Genomic DNA, 21454 nt, shown 5'->3' with positions numbered 1-21454 from the left:
TGCCATTTTCACGTATATACTTACAATAGAATTCTATTTGGGACAGACAGATCGAGTATACGAAAAGAATAATCTTTTTATAGGGTGGCCGATTTAAAATATAGAACGGAGGGAGAGAAAAGGTAACTCATCGAGATTCTCGGGTCTTTAATAGGCCCGAAAAAGGCAAAGAAAAGAAGAGAAGAGAAAAGAAAAGAATGAAGGAAAGGAAAGCTCTTCCTTCCGTAGCGAAGAAAAGGAATATATAGATACATAGATAGATAGTTAGATAGATAGATAGTTAGATATAGATAGATGGATAGATATAGATAGATAAAAAAGAGTAAGAAAGGCTTTACCATCTTAGCGATTAACTTTTACTGTTTGATCGATGTCTCTCTCGTACAAGGTAAAAGCAAATTGCAAATGAATCCAGTGATACGCGTTTTTACAGGATTGAAAGAAAGAAAGAAAGAAAGAAAGAAAGAGATAGATAGATAGAATAACCATCGTCGTTGTCATTGTCGTTGTCGTCAGGGTTGCTTGTTCGATAGGACTGTCTTTTCCTCGGCTTTCGGCTACTCGATAAGGATCTAGGATTCGAGGCCAAGCAAGTCACTACGTCCTCGAGGCCGTCTTTGGCCATCGGCAAATTTCGAAAGGGCGCTCGACCTCGCGGAACGGGCTGAGAGCAGTTGATTTGGGTAACACAGAGGAGGATGAGGAAAGGGGAAGGTATAGATAGATCGTATGTGTTGCAAAGGGAAAGTAGTCCCATGAATACGTAGGTACGTCCCGCGGCAACGCGTATACCAAGGAACTGAATTGGAGAGCTACCGAAAGAGATTATATATACATGTACACGTGTATGTATTAGAGGGAGAAAAGAGAGAGAGAGAGAGAGAGAGAGAGAGAGAGAGAGAGAGAGAGAGAGAAAGAGGACACCTTGGTACACAAAAGACCGCTTAATATCTAGGTGATTCGTATTGTAAGCGAGTTTTTAATATGGCTGCTGGCTACGACGATGACAACGACGACGAAGACGACGACGACGACGACGACGATGACGATGACGATGACGATGACGATGAGGAGGATGAGAAGAAGGAACGACAAGGCGTGTTGGTATACCGATCGTGTTCCATATGTTGAGGAAGGTCAAGCACCCTTCGCGCCAGACAATGAAGCACTTCGAATCTCGCACGTATCTCGATCGAACGAATATCTGTGATTCACGGCTTTACACGGGACTGCCTATGCAAATCCCTCCTCTGTGATATGCATGCATACTACATATGTTTACTACGTGTATATATTCTGTCTATGTTGTGTGTGTGTGTGTCTGTCTATAGCTTATATTAACAGTAGCAGTTGGTCTAGCGCGCGCGCGCGCACGCGGATTTGCCTGCGTGTGCGTTTGACCGTCGAGAGAGACACCTAGACGTTATGTTCTGTAGGTCAGAAGAACGTTCATATCGACCGGGTTTTCTTCGGTCATGTACCACTGTCGTTGATTGTGATCGTGCGGAGACTCTGCGCGTCTGGTCGCGGCGCCGCAGACCCAATCCCACCCTTTATTTCTCTTTCTCATCACGCGTCCATCTCTTTTTAATTCATCTTACATTAATACTTAACATTTTTTACCTTCTTTCCTGTCTTCGATCAAATTGTTGAAACGTAACGATCAACAGAGTTACGCATCGACGATTGATTTGAATTTGTTGACAATCTAGTTGTACATATGCATATACGTATACTTATTCTTATAGGGGATGTATACTGAGACCTTCTTTTTGATCGGCTAACCGATCGACCCTTTCGAGTAAATCCTTCTTCTATGTATTTCTCCATTCGTGTTTTCAAAAATACCCTGTTCGAGATCATGACGTGTTCGAGGCAACAAGGTCGGCGTTGGACTATTGATTTTGGGGAGGCGGAGGAGGCTCGAATCGAGTTTTCAAGGATATTATGATTGATAGAAGGTACGGGAATTAACGAGAGGGCCATACCAGGGGACGTAACAAATTTTTTTCCTTAAAATTCCTGGGGCACAATTGCTCTGTTCCTTAACATTTTAAAATCCTTGTAGTTTTCTCTTTAATAAGATTCTAAATATAGAAAATAATAAAGAAAACAATATCTATGTATATTTTGTTTCTTATTAATATTATTCTTTGATTGGATTTGTTACAAGATTATATTAAAAGGTAAGATTTCTTAGTAGTTTTTATTCAATATGTGTGAAAATAAGACCTTCCGATAAGACGAGTCATGATTCGTCAGTTGACGCAGTAATATTATAGTTCATGAATAGTTACCCTTATAATTTAACTTCCATTGTACTTGCTAGATCGTTAGAATTTTTCAACGAATCAGTCGTTACCTTAGAAGGGTAAGATCTTAACTGTAGGAAATCCTGGAAAGTCTACGTTCAACGTGTTAATAATCAACGTTTTATGCGATAAAATCTAATTGTTCATAAATCAGGTAGCTAGGCGCTTCCTTTGAAGTATAATCTTCATGGGTTATAATTACACGTTAACTCGAGTTTAACGGTTAATTTGAAAGAGGCTTCTTCGATGATGTATCGTTTTTTGTGATAAACGTTGAAATGCTATTAAACGTTTAGAAGTAATTTCACACGATCGAATGTTAGACTACGCAACGATCGTTTTGCGAAAGTAAGTAATTAATAATTTGATGATCGTGCTTTGTTGATCGGTGTTAAAAAAAAAGAAGATATCAGAACAAGTAATAAATACATTATTAATTGATTACTTTTTCGTGTAGTTGCCATGGAATTGAAAGTCGTCATGCTGCGAAACACGAAAAACGACCGTCACAGAAGCTGGAAACATCATGGCCGTTTTCATTGTAAGTTTGTCAATTTTTATCGCTTTTTTTTTTATCGCTCACTAGAAATAACGCTGTCTTCCGTGCTCTTTCACAACAAATAAAGAAGAAGATTTCGTAATTTAGGAACGATGCCTGAACCTATTATTCGAACGATCCATCAAGCTCGCAGATTATTGCGTTTTTCGATGAACGAGCTTGAGGATGAGGAGGAGGAGGAGGAGGAGGAGAACTGCTGGTGGGGTTTCTACCTCAAAAAAATAAAATTGAAAAAGAGCGATGTTCATCCTTCGAGGGGCATGTAACCTGCAGCTTTAAATAGATCTCGCATATAATTAGATTTTGATTGATCGAAGATTAATCGTTTATCGGCGCCATTTGTCCGATCAATATTTTCTTAGGATTTGTTGCCTAGGTCTCTAGATGGCACGCTTTGTTCAACTTCGCTATTGCGATCTAAAAACTTGCACTTTCTGCCGTTTGATCGCGCCACTTGCACGTTTGCATTGCTGCGAAAATGATACGTTCTAATTATATCATCATCGTTGATTTAAAAGCTCTCGTTGATCCTTTTATTCAAAGCAAGGGGTCTTAACGATCGTTCATTTTTACACTTTTCGTTTAAGAATTTAACGTTTAGGTAAATAAATATTTGTACTATTCGATAATATCATCATCGATGTCATAATTACACCCTGTCGCAAAAAATTCTTGATTTTGATTAATCGGGTTTTAACTCGTTCTTACAGTTACCACATGTTTCGTTAGAAATTTTAATAAGTTATCGATTGTATCGTTGTACGACAAAAATATATCCTTTTACGAGGATAATAACAACATTTTTCATTTAAGCGAGCATTCTTTCATAGAGTCTACGTAACAAGCAAGCAAGATACCGATCCAAAATCAGTTGAATTCGCAACGACGAACATCCAGAGTCCTCGGCTTATCGCGGTCGTGTTTTGACCTTAACACTGATTGGTCGATACCTGAAAATAACCGCCCCAGTCTATCTGATAACATGCCTTATTTATAAGTCCGATTCCGCGAGGTAGACATGCGCAGAATAGTCATGCGTACGCTTTACAATTTCCTCAATGAAATTGACGTTCATCCCACGTTAAAGGATAAATTTGCTTTCTTTAAATTTGGCGAATGAACACAATGTCCGAAAGGCGATAAACGTTTCTCATTTAGAATGAAAAAAACATGTCAATGAAAAAGTGTAAGAGGGTATAATTGTTAAAAGACACAAATCCCAATAAAATTCACCTACCGAGCGTGTCGCGTGTCGCCGCGTCATTTCAGGAAAATAAAAAAAAAAAAAACAGAAAAAAAAGGAAGAAAAATAGGGATGGAAGGACGACGCCGACAGCGCCGCGAAACGGCGATGGATAGAAGTTTGGGGAGGAACGTCGAGAGGAGAGGAGGCGTCTAGGCGTCTAGCAACCACCACTGGCCGAGTCGGAGATATCGCGGAAAGCCGTAAAGCGTCGTCGCTTGCTTGCGCTCCTTTCAAAATTCAATCTTACGGCCAGCTTGAGAGAAATAAAAAAAAGACTAATGTCGGGATCATAGTTGTCTCTCCATCCGGGGAGAAGAATTTCTTTCTCTTGGTGCGCTGCTTGTCGCTTAATCGCTAGTCGCGTTTCGCGATTTGTTAGTGCTTTCCTTGAGTTTATCAAAAAATTATTGTGAATCGAAGTCTGCCTTTCGACGATTCTATTCCTTCAACCTTCAATTCTCTTTTTCTCTTGGAAAGGATACCCTCTCTCTCTATCTCTCTATCTCTCTCTCTCTATCTATCTATCTATCTATCTATCTGTCTATCTGTCTATCTGTCTATATCCCTCATTCTGTCTCTGTCTCTCTAACTATCACTTTTACATCCCACCACCTGCCGTGCGTCATTGAAGAAGTCAATGACGAGACGTATAAAACAACACTGGAGACAGTAAAATACGAAAGAGCAGAGCATATGAGAAGAAAGTTAAAAGGAGTCTGTCTAACGAGCGATAGTCAAAAAGAGCGAATGGCGAGCTTGCGCAGTTGTTGACTGGTTGGTAAAAGCTCGATGATGAAAGAGAAAACCCTTTCAAAATGGACGAGTTGACTTTTTTTCCCCTTAGAATTTGAACGTTTGTAACCTTAATCGATATCAAACGGAAGGATAAGGTATATCTTTACCCTGACGTAAAGCTTATCTTTAGTTATGCTTTAGATATCGACTAACAACTAAGAAGCCAAAAGAGGGAGATAGAGCCATGCTTCATTGTCAGACCTTGCGACCTTTTCGACAATCGATACGGAGAACGTAGCAATCGACAAAGTCACAAATATTATGAAGAAAGCGAGCTCCTGAGGAATGCAAATAAAACAAAAAATGAAAGGAGCATCGAAGTAATTCAGGAAGGAAGGAAGGAAGGAAGAAAGGAATCGTTAATGGAATAAACAAAAAGCAAGATGGTGGTTGAGAAATGATTAACCGTTGGGAAAAGGCGTGGCGGCGATTCATCTAGGTCACGTTCCTCAGCACTGAATATATATATATATATAGCGCATTCTTCTTAAGATTCTCCTATTGCCGATTGATTTTCCATATCGCGATCGTAATCTCTTTGATAAGAAGGAAGAGAGAAAGACAAGGTCGGTGGGTGGTACGGGGGGAGGAAAGTGGTTCCTTTCGATCCGTCGAACGCATCGACAATCTCTTCTGTAATACTTTCTCTAAAGGATACCGTAGCGTGGTGGCGCTTAAACTATTTCCTAGAGAGAGAATCGATCTTTTTCTCTCTCTCTCTCTCTGTCTCTTCTTCTATCTCTATCTCTATCTCTATATCTATCTCTCTTTGTATATGGTACCTCTTTATCTATACATACAAATCAGAGGATGACCTTCGAGTCGCATGCAACGTCAATACGAAAATTTTGAAATAGTTACACCTTTTTTTTTGTTTTTTTGTTTTTTCAATAACATTGTTTAGAAAATTCGTTAGATTGATTTTCAACTTTGGTAGAAAGAATAAAAAAAAAGAGAAAGGACAACTATGCGAATGAGTGAATTCCCGCGTAAGACGAAGGGGGGACGATGGGGTTGGACTCGTTCATTGAGAATAAAAAAGGATAGCAATCGATTGGAAGCACGATACCTTTCTCGCGCTTCTTCAACCCTCTCGATCCCATCGTTAATATCTATCGGTTATCGGAGATATCGATGCGAAAGTTCCTCCCTTATTGAATGTCGTTTTGCAAGAAGTATCTTTGATCTAACTCGTTAATTTTTCTATAACCGTTATTTAATATTCGAACGTAAAGATCAAACAAATATGAAAGATTATTATCGATCATTCGATTGCAAGCCTGTCGCAAATGATTATCCTTTATTTTTATTTCTATTTTTTTAATAAAACGTTGATCAAAGTTTAAAGGGAGAAGATTTTTTAAAAATTATTAATGTATGTGTGCGTGTAATGTGTGTGTGTGTGTATACAAGAGAACATGAAAAAGAGAGAGAGAGAGAGAGATATTACTTTTGGTAAAAAAACATTTTCATTAGTCCATCAATATTGATTGAAGTTTTGTATTTTTCAAATCGTCAATCGAGGAATCGGGGAAGGGAAAGAATTATTAGCGCAAAAATAACAAAATTAAAAGTTTCTTTTGTTAATCAAAGTTAACAGGGTGGATGGGTTGCGATTTGTTGATTCCTTGAAACTTCTTGAACGCTGCCATTGACAAAGAAAATCATTTTTAACGCGCATGTCCAATGCCTTGACTACCAAGACGCTCTTTGGCGTTACAAAGCACTAGAAGAAAGACTCCTAAATGTATGTTCAACATTTCTCCGACCATATTTGCAATAAAGTTGTCGTGACAGAAAGAAAGAAAAAGAAAGATAAAGAGAGAGAGAGAGAAAAAAAGACAGATAGAAACAGACAATGGGTGAAGGAAAAGTGTTGGACAACGAGGACGCTTCTTCACTTCTACCTTATTATCAATTAAAATCGGCTGTGCTATCGTTTAATCAGAGCTTATCTTGCATTTAACCTAGTGTTCATATTTATTAAAAACCATTCTCTGTCGTCTGTCCTTTGAATCGACAGAGGAAGGTAAAGAAAAAGAAAAAAAGTGTAAAGACAAAAATGAAATGTAATTCGATATTTTTGCTACGTTATTTCCAAATTTAAGAAGAATAATACGTCTATAATTCGTAAAATCAAATCAAAAAGAATCGATCAGTTTTTCGATCGAAAAAAAAAAAGGGAAATAAGACATGGTGGATGATGACAAATAAAAAGATATCAGTGAGATCTGGAAGACTGATGTTTCTCTCATTTTCAACTTGAGCGATTCTACTCTTTGTTCTTCGCTTATTTGCAACGAATTCCGCCCACATTCTTTGCGTGTACGTCAAAGCCAAGAAGAAGAAGAAGAAGAAGAAGAAGGAAAAGACGACACATAGAAGAAGGATCAACGAGTTACGTAAAGAAATAGAAACCAGATAAACGATCGATTTTCACTAATTCGTCGCAGACGGACGGACAAACGCGGAGAGAACTGAGAATAAAGGAAAGGGAAATAATCTAACCACTAACGTTCTTAAGGATAAATAAAATCATGCATCAAGGATAAAATATCACGACGATATTTCTTAAAAATCAAATTAACAAATTAGGCGAATCGAGTGATTCGGAGATAGAGAAAAAAAGAGGGGGAAAAGGGAGAGGGAAAAAGAGAGAGAAGGAGTGAGAGTGCAGGAAGGATCAAAAGGAGAGGGAGGCCCTTGGAAAACGATACTTGTTGAAACATGACAAGATATACCTTGCCCAGGTTCGCCTTATGGCGACCAAGGCGTTCCGTAACTTCGCAACCACCGAACAACCAGGAAAACAACCCTCTCATGTATGCAATCACTCTTCTTTATTCTTTGTTTGCTCGTATTGAGTATCGCAACTGCAGCCAAAAAAGATATATGTAAAGGAGAATAAAAAAATAATAATAATAAAGGCAACAGGACGACGTAGATAAAAGCGATAAAGCAAAAAAAAAGTCGCGATGATCTACGCGTTGTGCCGCTGCCGTTGCCGTTGCCGTTGCCGTTGCCGTTGCCGTTGCCGTTGCCGTTGCCGTTGCCGTTGCCGTTGCCGCTGCCGCCGCCGCTTTTTATCGTCGACATGCACAATAGCACGCTGCTATAATTTTTTCTTTTTTTATCTTATTTCTTTTTGTACAGAATACGTTCTCTTCAAAGTTAACGTACACAAGCCACATGGGAGAGACACGTCGTTCATCGTGATTGTCGTCGTGTATATCATATGCTCTTTAAATAAAGCTCTCGATGTGCTCAACCTCTACCTTTACAGACCAATCCTATTTTTTTTTTTTTTTTATATTTTATTAATCTTTTCTTTTCTTTTCTTTTCATTTGTAATATTTCTTTCTTTTTTTCCCAGCCATTTGTATGCTTGTTACAAATCCTTGCACAAGCATCAACATTATCATCGTCTCTCTCCTCTATAATCATTCGTTAAAAAGCAATGTTGACATTTTGTTTTGGCGATTTGTAGTCGTACAATAAATAGCCAGTCCCGATGTGTAAAATTCAATGTTTAGGTTAATTTCTGCGCTTCATTGTCGGCTTTCTATGTGACATCGCAGCCTTAGAACTGCAAATTCATGGCTGTGTTCTCTGGTTGTTGTTGTTCCAGCTGTTATGTATTGCATCTGACTAGAACAAGAAAGGCAAAGAGAGAAAGCGTTAAAGAGGGAGAAAAAGAGAAAGAGAAAGAGAGAGAGAGAGAGAGAGAGAAAATATGATAAAAAAACTAATCGAACAAGTGTTACTTTAGTTGATGTTGCGATGTCATTTTTTTTTCACATGGTCCTCCATCTGTGCTCGATCGAATCCTAAATAAATTATTCATTGCCATTTAAACGGGATTCATTGGTTGAGCAAAGAACATTATTATGCAAAAGGAAAGTGCAATTTTTATTCGCTCGTATCATGCGATTTTTTTTCCCACTCTCTCTCTCTCTCTCTCTCTCTCTCTTTTCTATCTTTCTCTCTTGATCTGTCCTTCTTTCTTTTATTTTTTATTGTATCGCGTGTATTCTCGTAAAGCGCAAATATTATCTAAGGATTATTGCACATTTGCAATTTTTCTACTCAATGTAACATAATTCGTATAATTTCGTTCGATCGGACATTAATCAAGTCAGACTTGTCTAAAATGATTTGGCGCGTTAACGGATAGCTCAATTGCCGATCGGTACAAATGTTACGATAGATACCTAGGACAAATTCGGGATAATAGTCGTCGTTATCGTCATCGTAGCTAGAAGAAATAAAAATGGTCGCTGAAAAGGGACGAGTAATAAATAAATAAGTCTATAAGCTTTTTTTTACAGTGGTTACTGTGATCGTGGCTAAAAAAGAAACAGATTTGTGCAGATCACACACGGTAAGGTAGAAATGAAACCTTTAAAGGAAAACATGCTTCGAGACGTGAATATATTGAAACAATTGAATTGTAATACAGTGCCATCTATTGAAAGAATCCCTTACAGAACCTAGATAACAACTAAATAAAAATCTTTAAATTAGTAATAAAAAATAATTTAAAAAAAAATAAAAATTGTGCTATGTGCTAAGTTGGAAATAATCAAGTGAAATAACAATTAATTTCATTAAGATAAGTTGAGTAGTTTTAAAATTATTAGTGGACAAACATATTGTTACACTGAATTTTCATTTATAGAATTTTTTATTCATTAATTAATTAATATATAGAATTAAAATATATATTGAATTTTATGAATTAATTAATTATTTTTGTTTCATCAGTTTCACGTTCTTCCGTTTCACGTTATTCCGTTTCACGGTGATTTTCAAATTACCCTGATTCTAAAGAAATTTTCACTTAAAAAAAATAAAAAAGAAATAAGAAGAAGAAGAAAGATGAAAAAAAAAAGAAATAAATTAACAAAAAAGAAGACAGGTAAAAAGGAAGTCCATGGGATATACTTTTTGCGTCGAAGCGGCGCAGGTGGCCAGGTTGGCAGCTGATACGAATCGATAAATATTTATATACCTTGGAGCAAGAATAGGCATATACTCAGTGCAACGGCGTTTATCGACTTCCAAGAAAAGTGCATGACTAATCGAGTGGCCGACATTTGCCATCTGCGTTAGGCACAGAAAATTAGATGAAAAACTTTTGACTATTATCAAAATGCATATGTATATATATATATATTTACCGTACGTATGTATGTGTCATTGTGTGTTAGTACTCGCGTACTTATATACCTGTAAATAACTTTTCTTACGTCCTCTCTATTTTCTTCATTCTCTCATCTTTCCGAATTGAATATTTTCAAAAGATTTGTATATCGTAGGGAAAAAAATGATATTGCTCGAAAGGTCGCGTTAAGAGGGTCAGAGAAATTGAAAAACGTATAATTCTTTCTGTACATGTGTGTTCTCCTTAACATAGCACATCTCTCTCGATATTTGCTTATACATATTTGAAAATACACAAAATAAAAATGTTGCAATCGTCTTTTGACGAATCTAGTATCTATCCTTGAGTAGCGATCTATCGATCAATGCAAAGGCAGATAAGACTGGTTTGTATTCGAATAAATCGAATCCAAGTATCAAAGTTGTTCCAATAGGATTTGATAAAAAAAAAAAATAATTCAAAGAAATGTGTTTCGTTTTTTTCTTTTCTTTGTTCTTTCAATGTGTCGTTTCAAGAAAAAGTTAGGATAAAGTTTAGCCAAAAAATATAGTGAGGAAGGAAGATAGATATCACGGTTGTGTGTCGCGACTTTGGCGAGAGGCACGTACTAAGCTTTTGTACGTATTGATCTAGGTTTATCCTGCATTCCTTCCTCACCACCCTTTACACCCACCCATTTTCCTACCACCCCCTACCAACGCAACATTCTACACTTTCGCACCCCTTATATAGATCGTCGTGGTCACACGCCCGCGCGCAACGAACCAAGGTTATTTCCTTTACCTATGATTACAACACGATCAAATCGAGAAACTCTTCGTCGTCTTCTTCTTCTTCCTATGAAACATGTGCGAAAACACAGATATATATATACACACACACACACATACACATATAAACTAAAGTATTGACATAGAACAGATTTTTTGTGTGTGTATGTAAATTCCGTCCATTGTAAATTTCTCGAAAGAGAATACACTTCTTTATTTAATTTATTTAATTTATTGTTTTTTTTTCTTTGTAAAATATATTCCTCGAGTGTAAAGTTTATTGTATAAAACGAAATAGATATATAGGATAGAAAAGAATAGCTTCTAATAGCTTAAAATAGCTTCTTTTATTATTTCTCTCTTTTGATTTGATTTTTTTTTTTACTCGCCATTTAATCTCTCTTTGGCTTACAATGTATTTCAAGTTTTATACTGTAAGAGAATTTCTCTTTTTTTCTTCTTCAAAAAATTAAAAAAAGTAACGTATTTTGTTTTCTAGATTTATAGAATACGTGTAGAAAAATACAATACGTGCCAATACTTTTGTTTGATATTGAATTATATATGTTTGTATCAATGAGTTTTGGAAAGTCTGCCAAGAAACGATTTTCCGTGTGACGAAGGATCAATCATTCGGTATTTATTATGTAATCTTTATTACGAGTTACAGTCAGTACCTTGACAGGAGGTTCGATCGGTTTCATTTTTGCTCGTGACAAAAATGACGATGCTTCTTTTTACATCGTGTCTCTTAAGAAGCTTTGTAACGTTCAAGTGGCTTTTGACTTTTTCATATATACGATCAAACTAAATACAGTCTCATGAGTACTAAGCGAACGTAGTTTGTATTGTTAAATGAGCAGTCTAAGGAAACTTTGATTGAAGTAACTTTATATTCTTAAGATAGGACAAAACAAAATGTACGAATGTATGTACTAACTTATTATAGAAAAAATAAGCAAGTCTGAATTTAACCTTTTTGCTACTACAGACCACTATAGTGGCCTTCCATAAGATACCACTGAGATACTACGGACCACCATAGTGGCCCTTCATAAGATACCACTGAGATACTACGGACCACTATAGTAGTCCTCCATAAGATACCCTTTCGCTACTACGGATCACTATAGTGGCCTTCCATAAGATACCCTTTCGCTACTACGGACCACTATAGTAGTCCTCCATAAGATACCCTTTCGCTACTACGGATCACTATAGTGGCCTTCCATAAGATACCCTTTCGCTACTACGGACCACTATATTAGTCTCCCATAAGATATCCTTTCGCTACTACGGATCACTATAATGGCCCTCCATAAGATACCACTGAGATACTACGGACCACTATAGTAGTCCTCCATAAGATACCCTTTCGCTACTACGGATCACTATAGTAGCCTTCCATAAGATGCCCTTTCGCTACTACGGATCACTATAATGGCCCTCCATAAGATACCACTGAGATACTACGAACCACTATAGTGGCCCTCCATAAAATACCACGTATTTTACATACGACGAACATATACAGTTATAGCACATGAAATATCCCATTGGCGACGTGTAATTTTAGTGTTTTGTTTCTTTTGATTAAAAATCCTTAAATATCAACAAGAAAATTACTTAAAAATAAAGTGCAATTTCGATGTTGCTGCACGTATTAGCAGCCTGTAATAGTAGAAGTAACACTGCCGGAAAATACGCCCGTAGCGAAAGAGTTAAAAATACTCGAATCGGAGTAAAGTAAAAATTGTATAGTTTTGAAAGTTCCATTCTTTTCATTTTTCATCAAGTTCGAGTTGAAGGACAAAACTAAGTCCTTCTTTAACGTATCATTTCTTCTTCTTCTTCTTCTTCTTCTTCTTTTTGTTTTCTCCAATGAAAACTACAAAGTCGTTACTCTAACGCGTCCACTTTTTCTTTCTAATCGTCGAAAAATAAAGAGAAAGAGAGAGAGAGAGAGAGAGAGAGAGAGAGAGAGAGAGAGAGAAAGAGTCTAATCTTTAATCCTCCATAACCTAATTTTTTTTTTCAGCTCTGGAATGAATTCCAGAATTTGGACAAAAGTTACTTCGTTTTTTTTTTCTATATATATATATATATAAAATATGTTGACGTTAGAAAAAAAAATGTAGGTTTATATTTCAAAGAAGAAAAAATTAGCCTTGAACTAACATTCAAATCTGGCGCTACATTAAAAAGCAATAAATTCCCTCATTGAAATCAGATAACGCCTGGTATTAATGACTTTTCTTGGAAATGTCGTGTTTGCGTGATATAAATTTGAAACGCCGTCACATTTTGAACAATTAAATACCTTTTTAAAAGAGTATATAAAAATGTTATTAAGTTAGATTACATAAATAGGATTGAAAAAAGAAAGAAAAAAAGAAAAAGAAAAAGAAAAAATACACGTATATATACGTGTACTTAAGTGTGTTCTCTCACTTTATAATAACATGTTAAAGTTATCAAGAGTTTAGATATAATATAATAGTTTTCAACCTCTTCCATTTGAAAAGAAGATGAAACCTTTTAATTAAGCTTTAAAATGGGCGTGGCAGGTAATGGTATCAGTGTAAATTTAGTTATATCTAATATTCTCGGTATTTCATGTAATCGTTGACATTCTCCTATTGTAGGAAAGAATTGGTCTGCAAAGAGATGGATAAATGTAGTTAGAAATAACGTTGACAAGGCCAGGGACGTTTAATGGTCATTCGGTTCTAACCTCGCTCTTACAAATTTCCTCTCATGCTCATTGCCAAATACGACAATGAGAATAAATTGGTTAAGATCGCGTTAGAGGAACGAATCATGTTAAATAGGACGTTAGCCTAACGTCCTTTTCAAAAGAGATACCAGTATATACATATATATATATATATATATATGTGTTACGTATCTATTTACCTACTTACTTAGCAACTTCGCACAAGATATATTTCTTTATTTGGGACATGGTTGTGTTAACACACTTTTGCTCTTCTGTGATTCATGAATGACAAGTTTCAGAGGAGAAAGAGAGAGAGAGAGAGAGAGGAAAGAGAAAGAAAGTCAAAGAAAAATCCTACTTTGACACTTTGCAGAGATACGTTTGCGTACTTGCACGCAAGTTATTCCATATTGAGTTTACCTGCACACGAACGAGGCCTTCTCTATTCCTTGCATTTTATGCACGACCTTACCCCTGAGTAAAGAACGAAGAGTGTAAGAGAGAGAGAGAGAGAGAGAAATGAGAGCTTGATTAATATCTTGAGTCACGTAAGTCGTGAGTGTTTTACGATGTATAACTGCAACCCCCCGTTCGAAATGACGATTCATAAAAAATGAAAGATTTCATCTTACAAAACGCCTTAGCGCATTGTCGCATATTTTACCATTGAACGTAACCCGGAAGTGGGATTAGAATTTAACGTTGGATTTGCCGCGTTTTATTTTCAACTTATTTAGCGTATAAACTTGGTAAAGAAAGGAATCAAAAATAGATATAATACATTTTTAACAAATGTTTGTATGAAAAATGATGTTAACTGACGGATAAGAAAAAGGACCAATTAATAATTCATGCGTGTGTAAGGTAGGCAAAAATTGTCGTGTCATGAAACGTGATTTTAATCTTATGGACTCTTGTCATCATCGTTTCTCTTTAACAATCGCTCACGTTCAGTAAATTCCCTCTTTGCGATATGTCCTAATATGTGTGTATATGAGAAAAGGAAGGAACATATCTCTCTTTAATTAAAATACAATGAAACATTTTTCTTTCTTTATTTCTTTAATTTTCTTTTTTCTTTTTCTTTTTTTTTTTGTCGGTCTCCTTTAAAACTTTGGACTTTAATTCGCGATGTTGAATATTTGAGTAAAATCATTTCATTGCACGTTAAGCTCAATGACGTCCAAATCCGTTGGATTCCTTCCCTCAAGAGAATCGAGGGGAAAGGTTGTTTCAAACCACGGATGACCGCGAACCTCGTAATGCCTAATTGAAAAATTGAGTTGTGAAAAAAAGAAAAAGAAAAAACTCGAACCACTGACCCGAATCTTGCATCAGACGGTAGAAAATATTCGCTCGAATAAGCCTCTTTTCGAATTTATACGATAAGCTAAATAGGTATAATAATCGATGAAATAATACATATATGTTCAAATCATATGGGATGAATTTGTTAGTTAAATACGTTTATGCATATATATATATATCCAGTACATTTGTTGCGAGTCTGTCTGTCTGTCTGTCTATCTGTAAGTGTGGTGTGTCTGTGTTATATTTGCAAAATTGTATGAGTCGCGTGTATGTTGAAGAAAGTGTAGGTATATTTTAATAATCGTTTACGCGCGCGTTATTCCACAACGATTCGTTTTACTCCGATTCATTGGACACGCGATACGATACCAATTAACGCCTGTTATATATATAGTATCACCTTGCTATAATTGACTTTTAAGGTGGTTAAAAATAGCTAATCGCGCTTCAACGACGAGATATTATTGCGATCGTATTCTTCTTTCTTATTTCCTCTTATCTATATCCTATCTTATATCTAACTTGCATTTTTCATGTCTTCTTTAATAATCAGCCATCTTTTCCACTTAGCGATTACGTTACATCTAATATATATACGTATATATAGTATATACGTGTATACTTCCTATTACAGTTGCATGACGTGCTTTTAATGATGTCACACACACGGAATTGATATATGCACTTTAATTCTGATCGAAGTGTTGCATTCTCGTCGATAAAGTTGGAAGCATTCGATTTCAACGTCATCTAGAGAGTAAATCGGATAACTAGTTTCTCTCTCTCCTCTCTCTCTCTCTCTCTCTTTCTCTCTGTGTATATACATCCAATCGGCTTCTCGGTCGATAAAGTAGAATTTAAATCTTCGAACGAATTGAAAGTGGAATTCGATGCTTTCGAAGCTTTCTAGGAAATTAACAAGGTCGTTTCAATTTGGAAAAAGAAAATGTTGAAGATAAATTTCATATCGTTTCTTCTCTGTCAATTGTTTCAAAAATAATCCGAAATCATTTCTTTTTTTCAAAGTGATAAACTAAATAGAAAAAGGGTGGTAAAGGTAAAGGGCGACGTGTAGTGAAATGGAGAAACAGCTGGCCTTCTTTCCTCTCGACCCCACTACCATTGGATCCTCCTCCTCCTCCTCCTCCCTCCTTCCCTCCCTCTCTGCCACCCTCTCTCTCTCTCTCTCTCTCCTCTTCCTCGTCGACGGTTCACTCTCCTTGTTCGTGCGAACGAATTCGTTCCTCTCGCATTCGCGCGGAAGCACGTCTCTCTGCAAAAGAACGAGGGATCCGTCGTGTCTGTCTGTCTGTCTGTTTGCCTGCCTACCTGCCTGCCTGCCTGCCCGTCTTTCTGTTTTACTTTCCTTTTTGACCTTATCTCTTTATTTTGTTCCTGTCCTTCCATTCAACAACACAACAACAAAAGTTAACAGCAGCAACAGTAGCAAGCAGTCATACACATATTCACGTATCACACATCATACTTAACACAGAGATACAAGCTGGTCGTTTCTTTTTAACTAACCAACCAACCAACTAAGCAACCAGCAACCAACAACCAACCAACCGGCCGGCGCTCGAAGTTGCGCTCGAATCCTAAGCTGCGCTCGAGCAGCGCGCGTTTCCCTGCTCCTGCGCGTTTTCTCTCTCTCTCTCTCTCTCTCTCTGATTCTGTTGAGTGTGTTATTGTGTGTGTGTGTGTTTCTCTCTCTCCTTTCCTCCGAGTCGATCTAGCTCTCCTCCTGCGCTTCTCGACACTCTCAGCTGCTGCCTGCCACAGCCGCAAGAGTCAGTCTCTCGACCGTCCGTCGGTCCCTCACAGTGCGCGTGCGATTCCGTCTCGCCTCCGAGAGATTACCTCCGCTTTGTACACACATCCGCTTTTATAAGTACACGGGTTCGAAGACGGCCTATTAGCCGGCATTTAAACAGACGCACGTGCGTCCTTTCTCATCTCTTAGAAATTGAAAAGATTGTTCAAAATAAGAAAGAGAGTGTTCGTCGCGACCAATTCGATAACGTTTTGATTTTATCTTCAAACGCGACAAGTGGATACACTTTCATCGGACCCAACGACAATTGTCCTTTGCTCTGCACCCGGATACTTTTTTAATCGGACCACCAAATTTTATTCAACTCAACTCTCAAGAGAAATTATCATTTGGATATCCCTGCTCTAGTTGGAACATCGAGGATCCTTTTCTTCTCTCGTTGTTCCTTGTAAATTCATCGATCGACAAAAGTGAGGCTTGTTTTCTTTCATTTATTTTTATTTCAAATTTTTCATTGCATAAGTACTATCGACAGATATTTTATAGATCGGTGCGCGAAGAAAATTAGAAATTTGATATCTGTGCAACGTGTGTATTTTAATCGTAAAGAAAATACGATTGTACGGTCAAAAATATTGGGTTGCCACGTCGATTGTCATTTTTCTAATCAAACTGAGCATATGTTGGATTGAATCATTGGTTGAGGATGTGTCATGGATGTCCCGTTAGCGCGGTCAAACTACAAAAAAAAAATTGTGTTCTCTCGGTGCATGCATGAATTAAAAGATAAAAGAAGTGGGGCTTGATTATTCCAACGGGGGGGGGGGAAAAAACTTATTCTAAGGTACGATAGAGAAATTATACGCGAACGGACATAATGGCATTCTACTCAAACTGCACAGGCTTCGGACGTGATTCACACGTGATTGGACGATTGGTAACACTCGACGAATGTTCGTCGAGTGAAATACAACGAAACCTTGATCGTTAAAACTAATTGGCTGATACATACGAGCGTGTTCGACCGATTTGTTCTCGAGCGTAAAGGGTAGTACGACCGCCTGTTTTTTTTTTCTCTTTTTTCAAGTGACATTCTTCATCAACAACAAAAGCAGCAGCAATCGTTGACTAAACGTGGGGACTAAGAAAAACAATCGTCAAGAATAACGAAAAAGAAAAAGAAATATTTTCATTTCTGCGTATTCGTGTTCGTACGACTACCACGTCACTTTTGAAAAAAAAAAAAAAAAAAAAAAAAACAGAAAAAGTCTTCTATTCGATCACTCGTAATTTCTCATCCAACGTTCTAGCTCCGACTTTAGAATTCCAGTTAATTGCGAGACTAAAAAGATAATATATCCATTGTTGACCCCTTAGTGTTAGCTTAGCCGATTCTTTCATAAGGGTTACCTACCAGTCAGCGGCCATTCTGAATAATGCTTTTTAACCGTCGTATCGTGTCAAGTTATGCTACCCACGCGGACGGTTTCGCGCACGCGTCTCTTCTTACAAGCTCAATTTTTCATGGTTTTGTTGCAATGTGTTTTACGATCCTATCACTGCCATCTCTTACCTACACTACTCATCTTTTTTCTTCTTTTTTTCTAATAAAACATGTCAAAAATTAGAAATACAGCGTTCAATGAAAGTATCAGCTTCAATTACATTGACCGTAAATTTGTAAAAAAAAAAAAGAAAAAAAAAAATAGCATATTTTTCAACTTTTGTTAATAAAGCGTATGATAACAGAGAAAATTATGGTAAAAGTAAACCTTTAAAAAAAAAAAAAACGAAAAAAAATATTAAATAGAGTATCTCATAATTATTATATAAGGTTACGAAGAATGTTTCAGAAAAAAAAAAAGAAATGTGAAATTGATATCAATACTATATTAGTTCAAAACTATAAATAGAATGGGTGTGAGTTTGTGTTAAGAAAATATGGAATCAAAATTAACGAAACGTTGAAAGAAATCGTTAATCATTTTCATAATTCTCATAATTAATCTTGCCATTTTGACACCGATACGCGATACCGTTTGATATCCTATGAATCACATTACAGTCGTACGACAGATCTCATTAGCTTGGTTGAATGTCGTCACGAATAATTGTATTTTTTCATATATTATTTCTCTATATTTAGAATTTGCACTTTTTCCTTTTTTTTTTTTTCTATTATTCCTCGTCAAATTAAAATGGAAATTCCCTAAACAACGACGACTACGCGTTATGCATATTATTCTTCGAAATCCTCGAGGATAATATAAATACGCCTACTTTATTTATTTCCTCTAATGACGTTCGTGAAGATATATAAAGAAAGAAAGAAAGAAAAAAAAAGGGAAAGAAAAGAAAAGAAAAGGAGATAAAAATATATCAGCAAAAGTAGCAAAGTAAGAAAAAAAAAAAAAAAAAAACAGATGTGTGCAGATTACACACAGTAGAAGTGAAACCTTCAAAGAAAACCAAGCTTCGAAAGTAATTGAATTGTAATACAGTGCCATCTATTGAAAGAATCTTACAGAACCTAGATAACGTCTAAATAAAAATCTTTAAATTAGTAATAAAAAAAAAAAATAGATTTGTGCAAATCACACACGGTAGAAGTGAAACCTTCAAAGAAAACCAAGCTTCGAAATAATTGAATTGTAATACAGTGCCATCTATTGAAAGAATCCCTTACAGAACCTAGATAAACCCTAAATAAAAATCTTTAAATTAGTAATAAAAAAATACATAAAAATAGATAAAAATTGTGCTATGTGCTATGTTGGAAATAATCACGTGAAATAAAATTCATTTCATTAAGATAAGTTTAGTAGTTTTGGAATTATTAATGGACAAACATATTGTTACACTGAATTTTTATATATAGAATTTTATTAATTAATTAATTAATTAATATATATATATAGAATTAAATTATATATTGAATTGTATTAATTAATTAATTATTTTTGTTTCATCGGATTCACGTTCTTCCGTTTCACGTTATTCCATTTAACGGTGATTTTCAAATTACCCTGATTCTAAAGAAATTTTCACTTCAAAAACTCATGCGAAATATACAGAAATCAAACATATAATCCTACATTAGGATTATGAGAACGTTATACCAACGAACATAGTAAACTCTCGTGTAAATATTTATATACGAATATATATATGTATATGTATATGTTACATATACAGTATTATACAAATATTATTGGTATATAAACAAAGTTTATCGAAGTGTCGAAAAAGTGATTTTTTTAGAACACTGAAAGAACATAACAGATTGCTTATATTCGTTGAAAGACAGAGAGAGAGAGAGAGAGAGAGAGAGAGAGAGACAGACTCTCGTTCGTGTTTCTCAAAAGACATTCTCAGAATTCTCATCGTCGAATCATAGTCGATGATGACCTCGGTTTTACAAGGGACAGACGTCGTTTGATTTATTTCAATACTTCTACAGTGCTCTTCTTCCTTGTATACTTTCGCCTCGTGAATAATTCATTAATTAAAGTTTCTGCTGTTCGCGCGCACAACCAACGCTCGGTGGACTAGATATACATGCCCACTTTATTAAGGTTCGAACCTTTTATCAGAGAGAGAGAAAAAAAAACGATAGAGAGAACACAAGAGAAAAAAAAAACACTAGAAGAAAAATTAGAAAAAGTAGAAGTAAAAGGAAGAAAAAACATTTTATCTTCATCCTCGAGAAATGAAAATTCAACAACCACTTTGGTCGGTACTTTGAACTATTTTTATTATTTTTTTTTATTTTTTTATTTTAACAATATCGCTCGAATCGTAACAATTAAATGAACGTGTTTGTATTAGCCTGGTAAATAAATCGTTACAATCGGAATAAGAGTCGAGTCGTTCACGCTTAAGCCATTGTTCACAAGTTCAGCGGATTTAAACTATATATATATATATAGAGAATATGTTATAAAACTTCGGTCATATCCTATAAACGATTACGTATGTACATATATAAAACTGCAAACCAATATGGATACAAATTACTGATTCGTACTTATTTGTACAGAATTAATCGATATACCTATTATGAATGAAAATGTAATGTGTCAAATGAGTAAGAATTGTTTTCCATTGAAATAGAAATGAATCACGGTACCCCATGCCGTATATCACACGTTACTGATGGTTTATCTTCATTTTCTTTTCTCAAATGCGTATAATCACTTAACTCGCAAAACAAAACAAAACAAAACGGACTATCCACAAGTAAGATTTAATGAAGAATAGAATTTCTAATTCCTAAAGTATGTGTCTATGTGTGTGGAACAAATATTTACCGAATGGCTAATTCAAATCTTTAATTAAATATTGATCGTAAAGACGGTAAATGTGTTGGTACGTTTCTGCAAGTGGCATTGCACAGTAGTACAAAAGACGATAAGATAAAAGTTAGAAGAACGGAACTGCAACCGGTGTTTTCTCTCTCTCTCTCTCTCTCTCTCTCTCTCTTTCTAATTTCAGGAACATTGTTCTCTTTTTAGTTTTCGTTAACGAGCCAGTTTATATCAGAAACTGTTATGTTGAAAATAGAATGATTGTCCTAATGTTTCGAGTTTGTCGTGCGTTGAACGATGTTATTAAAAAGAAAAATACGAGATAGATAGATAGATAGATAATAATAATAATAATGTAACTTTGAAATGTATATTTGTATATTTAGGTAGGAAAGTTATGGTCGTAGAGGGGGGGATGGGAAGATGGGAGAGGGGAGAAAAAGTAAAAGGAATTAGAGGGAGAAAGGAGTAGAGAAGAAGAGTGGGGCGGATTTAAT

The 21454-nt window shown here is 35.9% G+C and overlaps 1 protein-coding gene and 1 long non-coding RNA gene across 10 annotated transcripts in view; one reads left to right on the top strand and one right to left on the bottom strand.

Moving 5' to 3' along the window:
* The window catches only part of Ih (hyperpolarization activated cyclic nucleotide gated potassium channel Ih), an 80014-nt gene that overhangs the window by 9720 nt on the left and 48840 nt on the right, over window positions 1–21454 (top strand). For 7 of the 9 annotated variants that reach the window (XM_089173470.1, XM_015317350.2, XM_089173466.1 and 4 more), the window contains exon 2: window positions 2770–2853. In XM_089173470.1, the coding sequence (XP_089029596.1) occupies window positions 2770–2853 (84 nt within the window). Of the gene's footprint in view, window positions 1–2411; window positions 2661–2769; window positions 2854–4273; window positions 7735–21454 lie in introns of those variants that run through there. The other 2 variants (XM_089173467.1, XM_089173468.1) reach the window with 2 other exon arrangements.
* Window positions 7736–17120, bottom strand: LOC149032202 (uncharacterized). The gene is made up of 2 exons (XR_016176904.1): window positions 16206–17120; window positions 7736–16149 (listed from the first exon to the last, which is right to left on the bottom strand). It is a non-coding gene; the product is annotated as an uncharacterized LOC149032202 (long non-coding RNA).

The sequence above is a fragment of the Polistes dominula genome, unplaced genomic scaffold (genome assembly GCF_049000335.1).
Source record: "Polistes dominula isolate Pdom_NZ unplaced genomic scaffold, Pdom_raw_medaka contig_33, whole genome shotgun sequence".
In the NCBI taxonomy this organism is placed as follows: Eukaryota; Metazoa; Arthropoda; class Insecta; order Hymenoptera; family Vespidae; genus Polistes; species Polistes dominula.
This window is presented reverse-complemented; position numbering and strand designations above follow the sequence as displayed.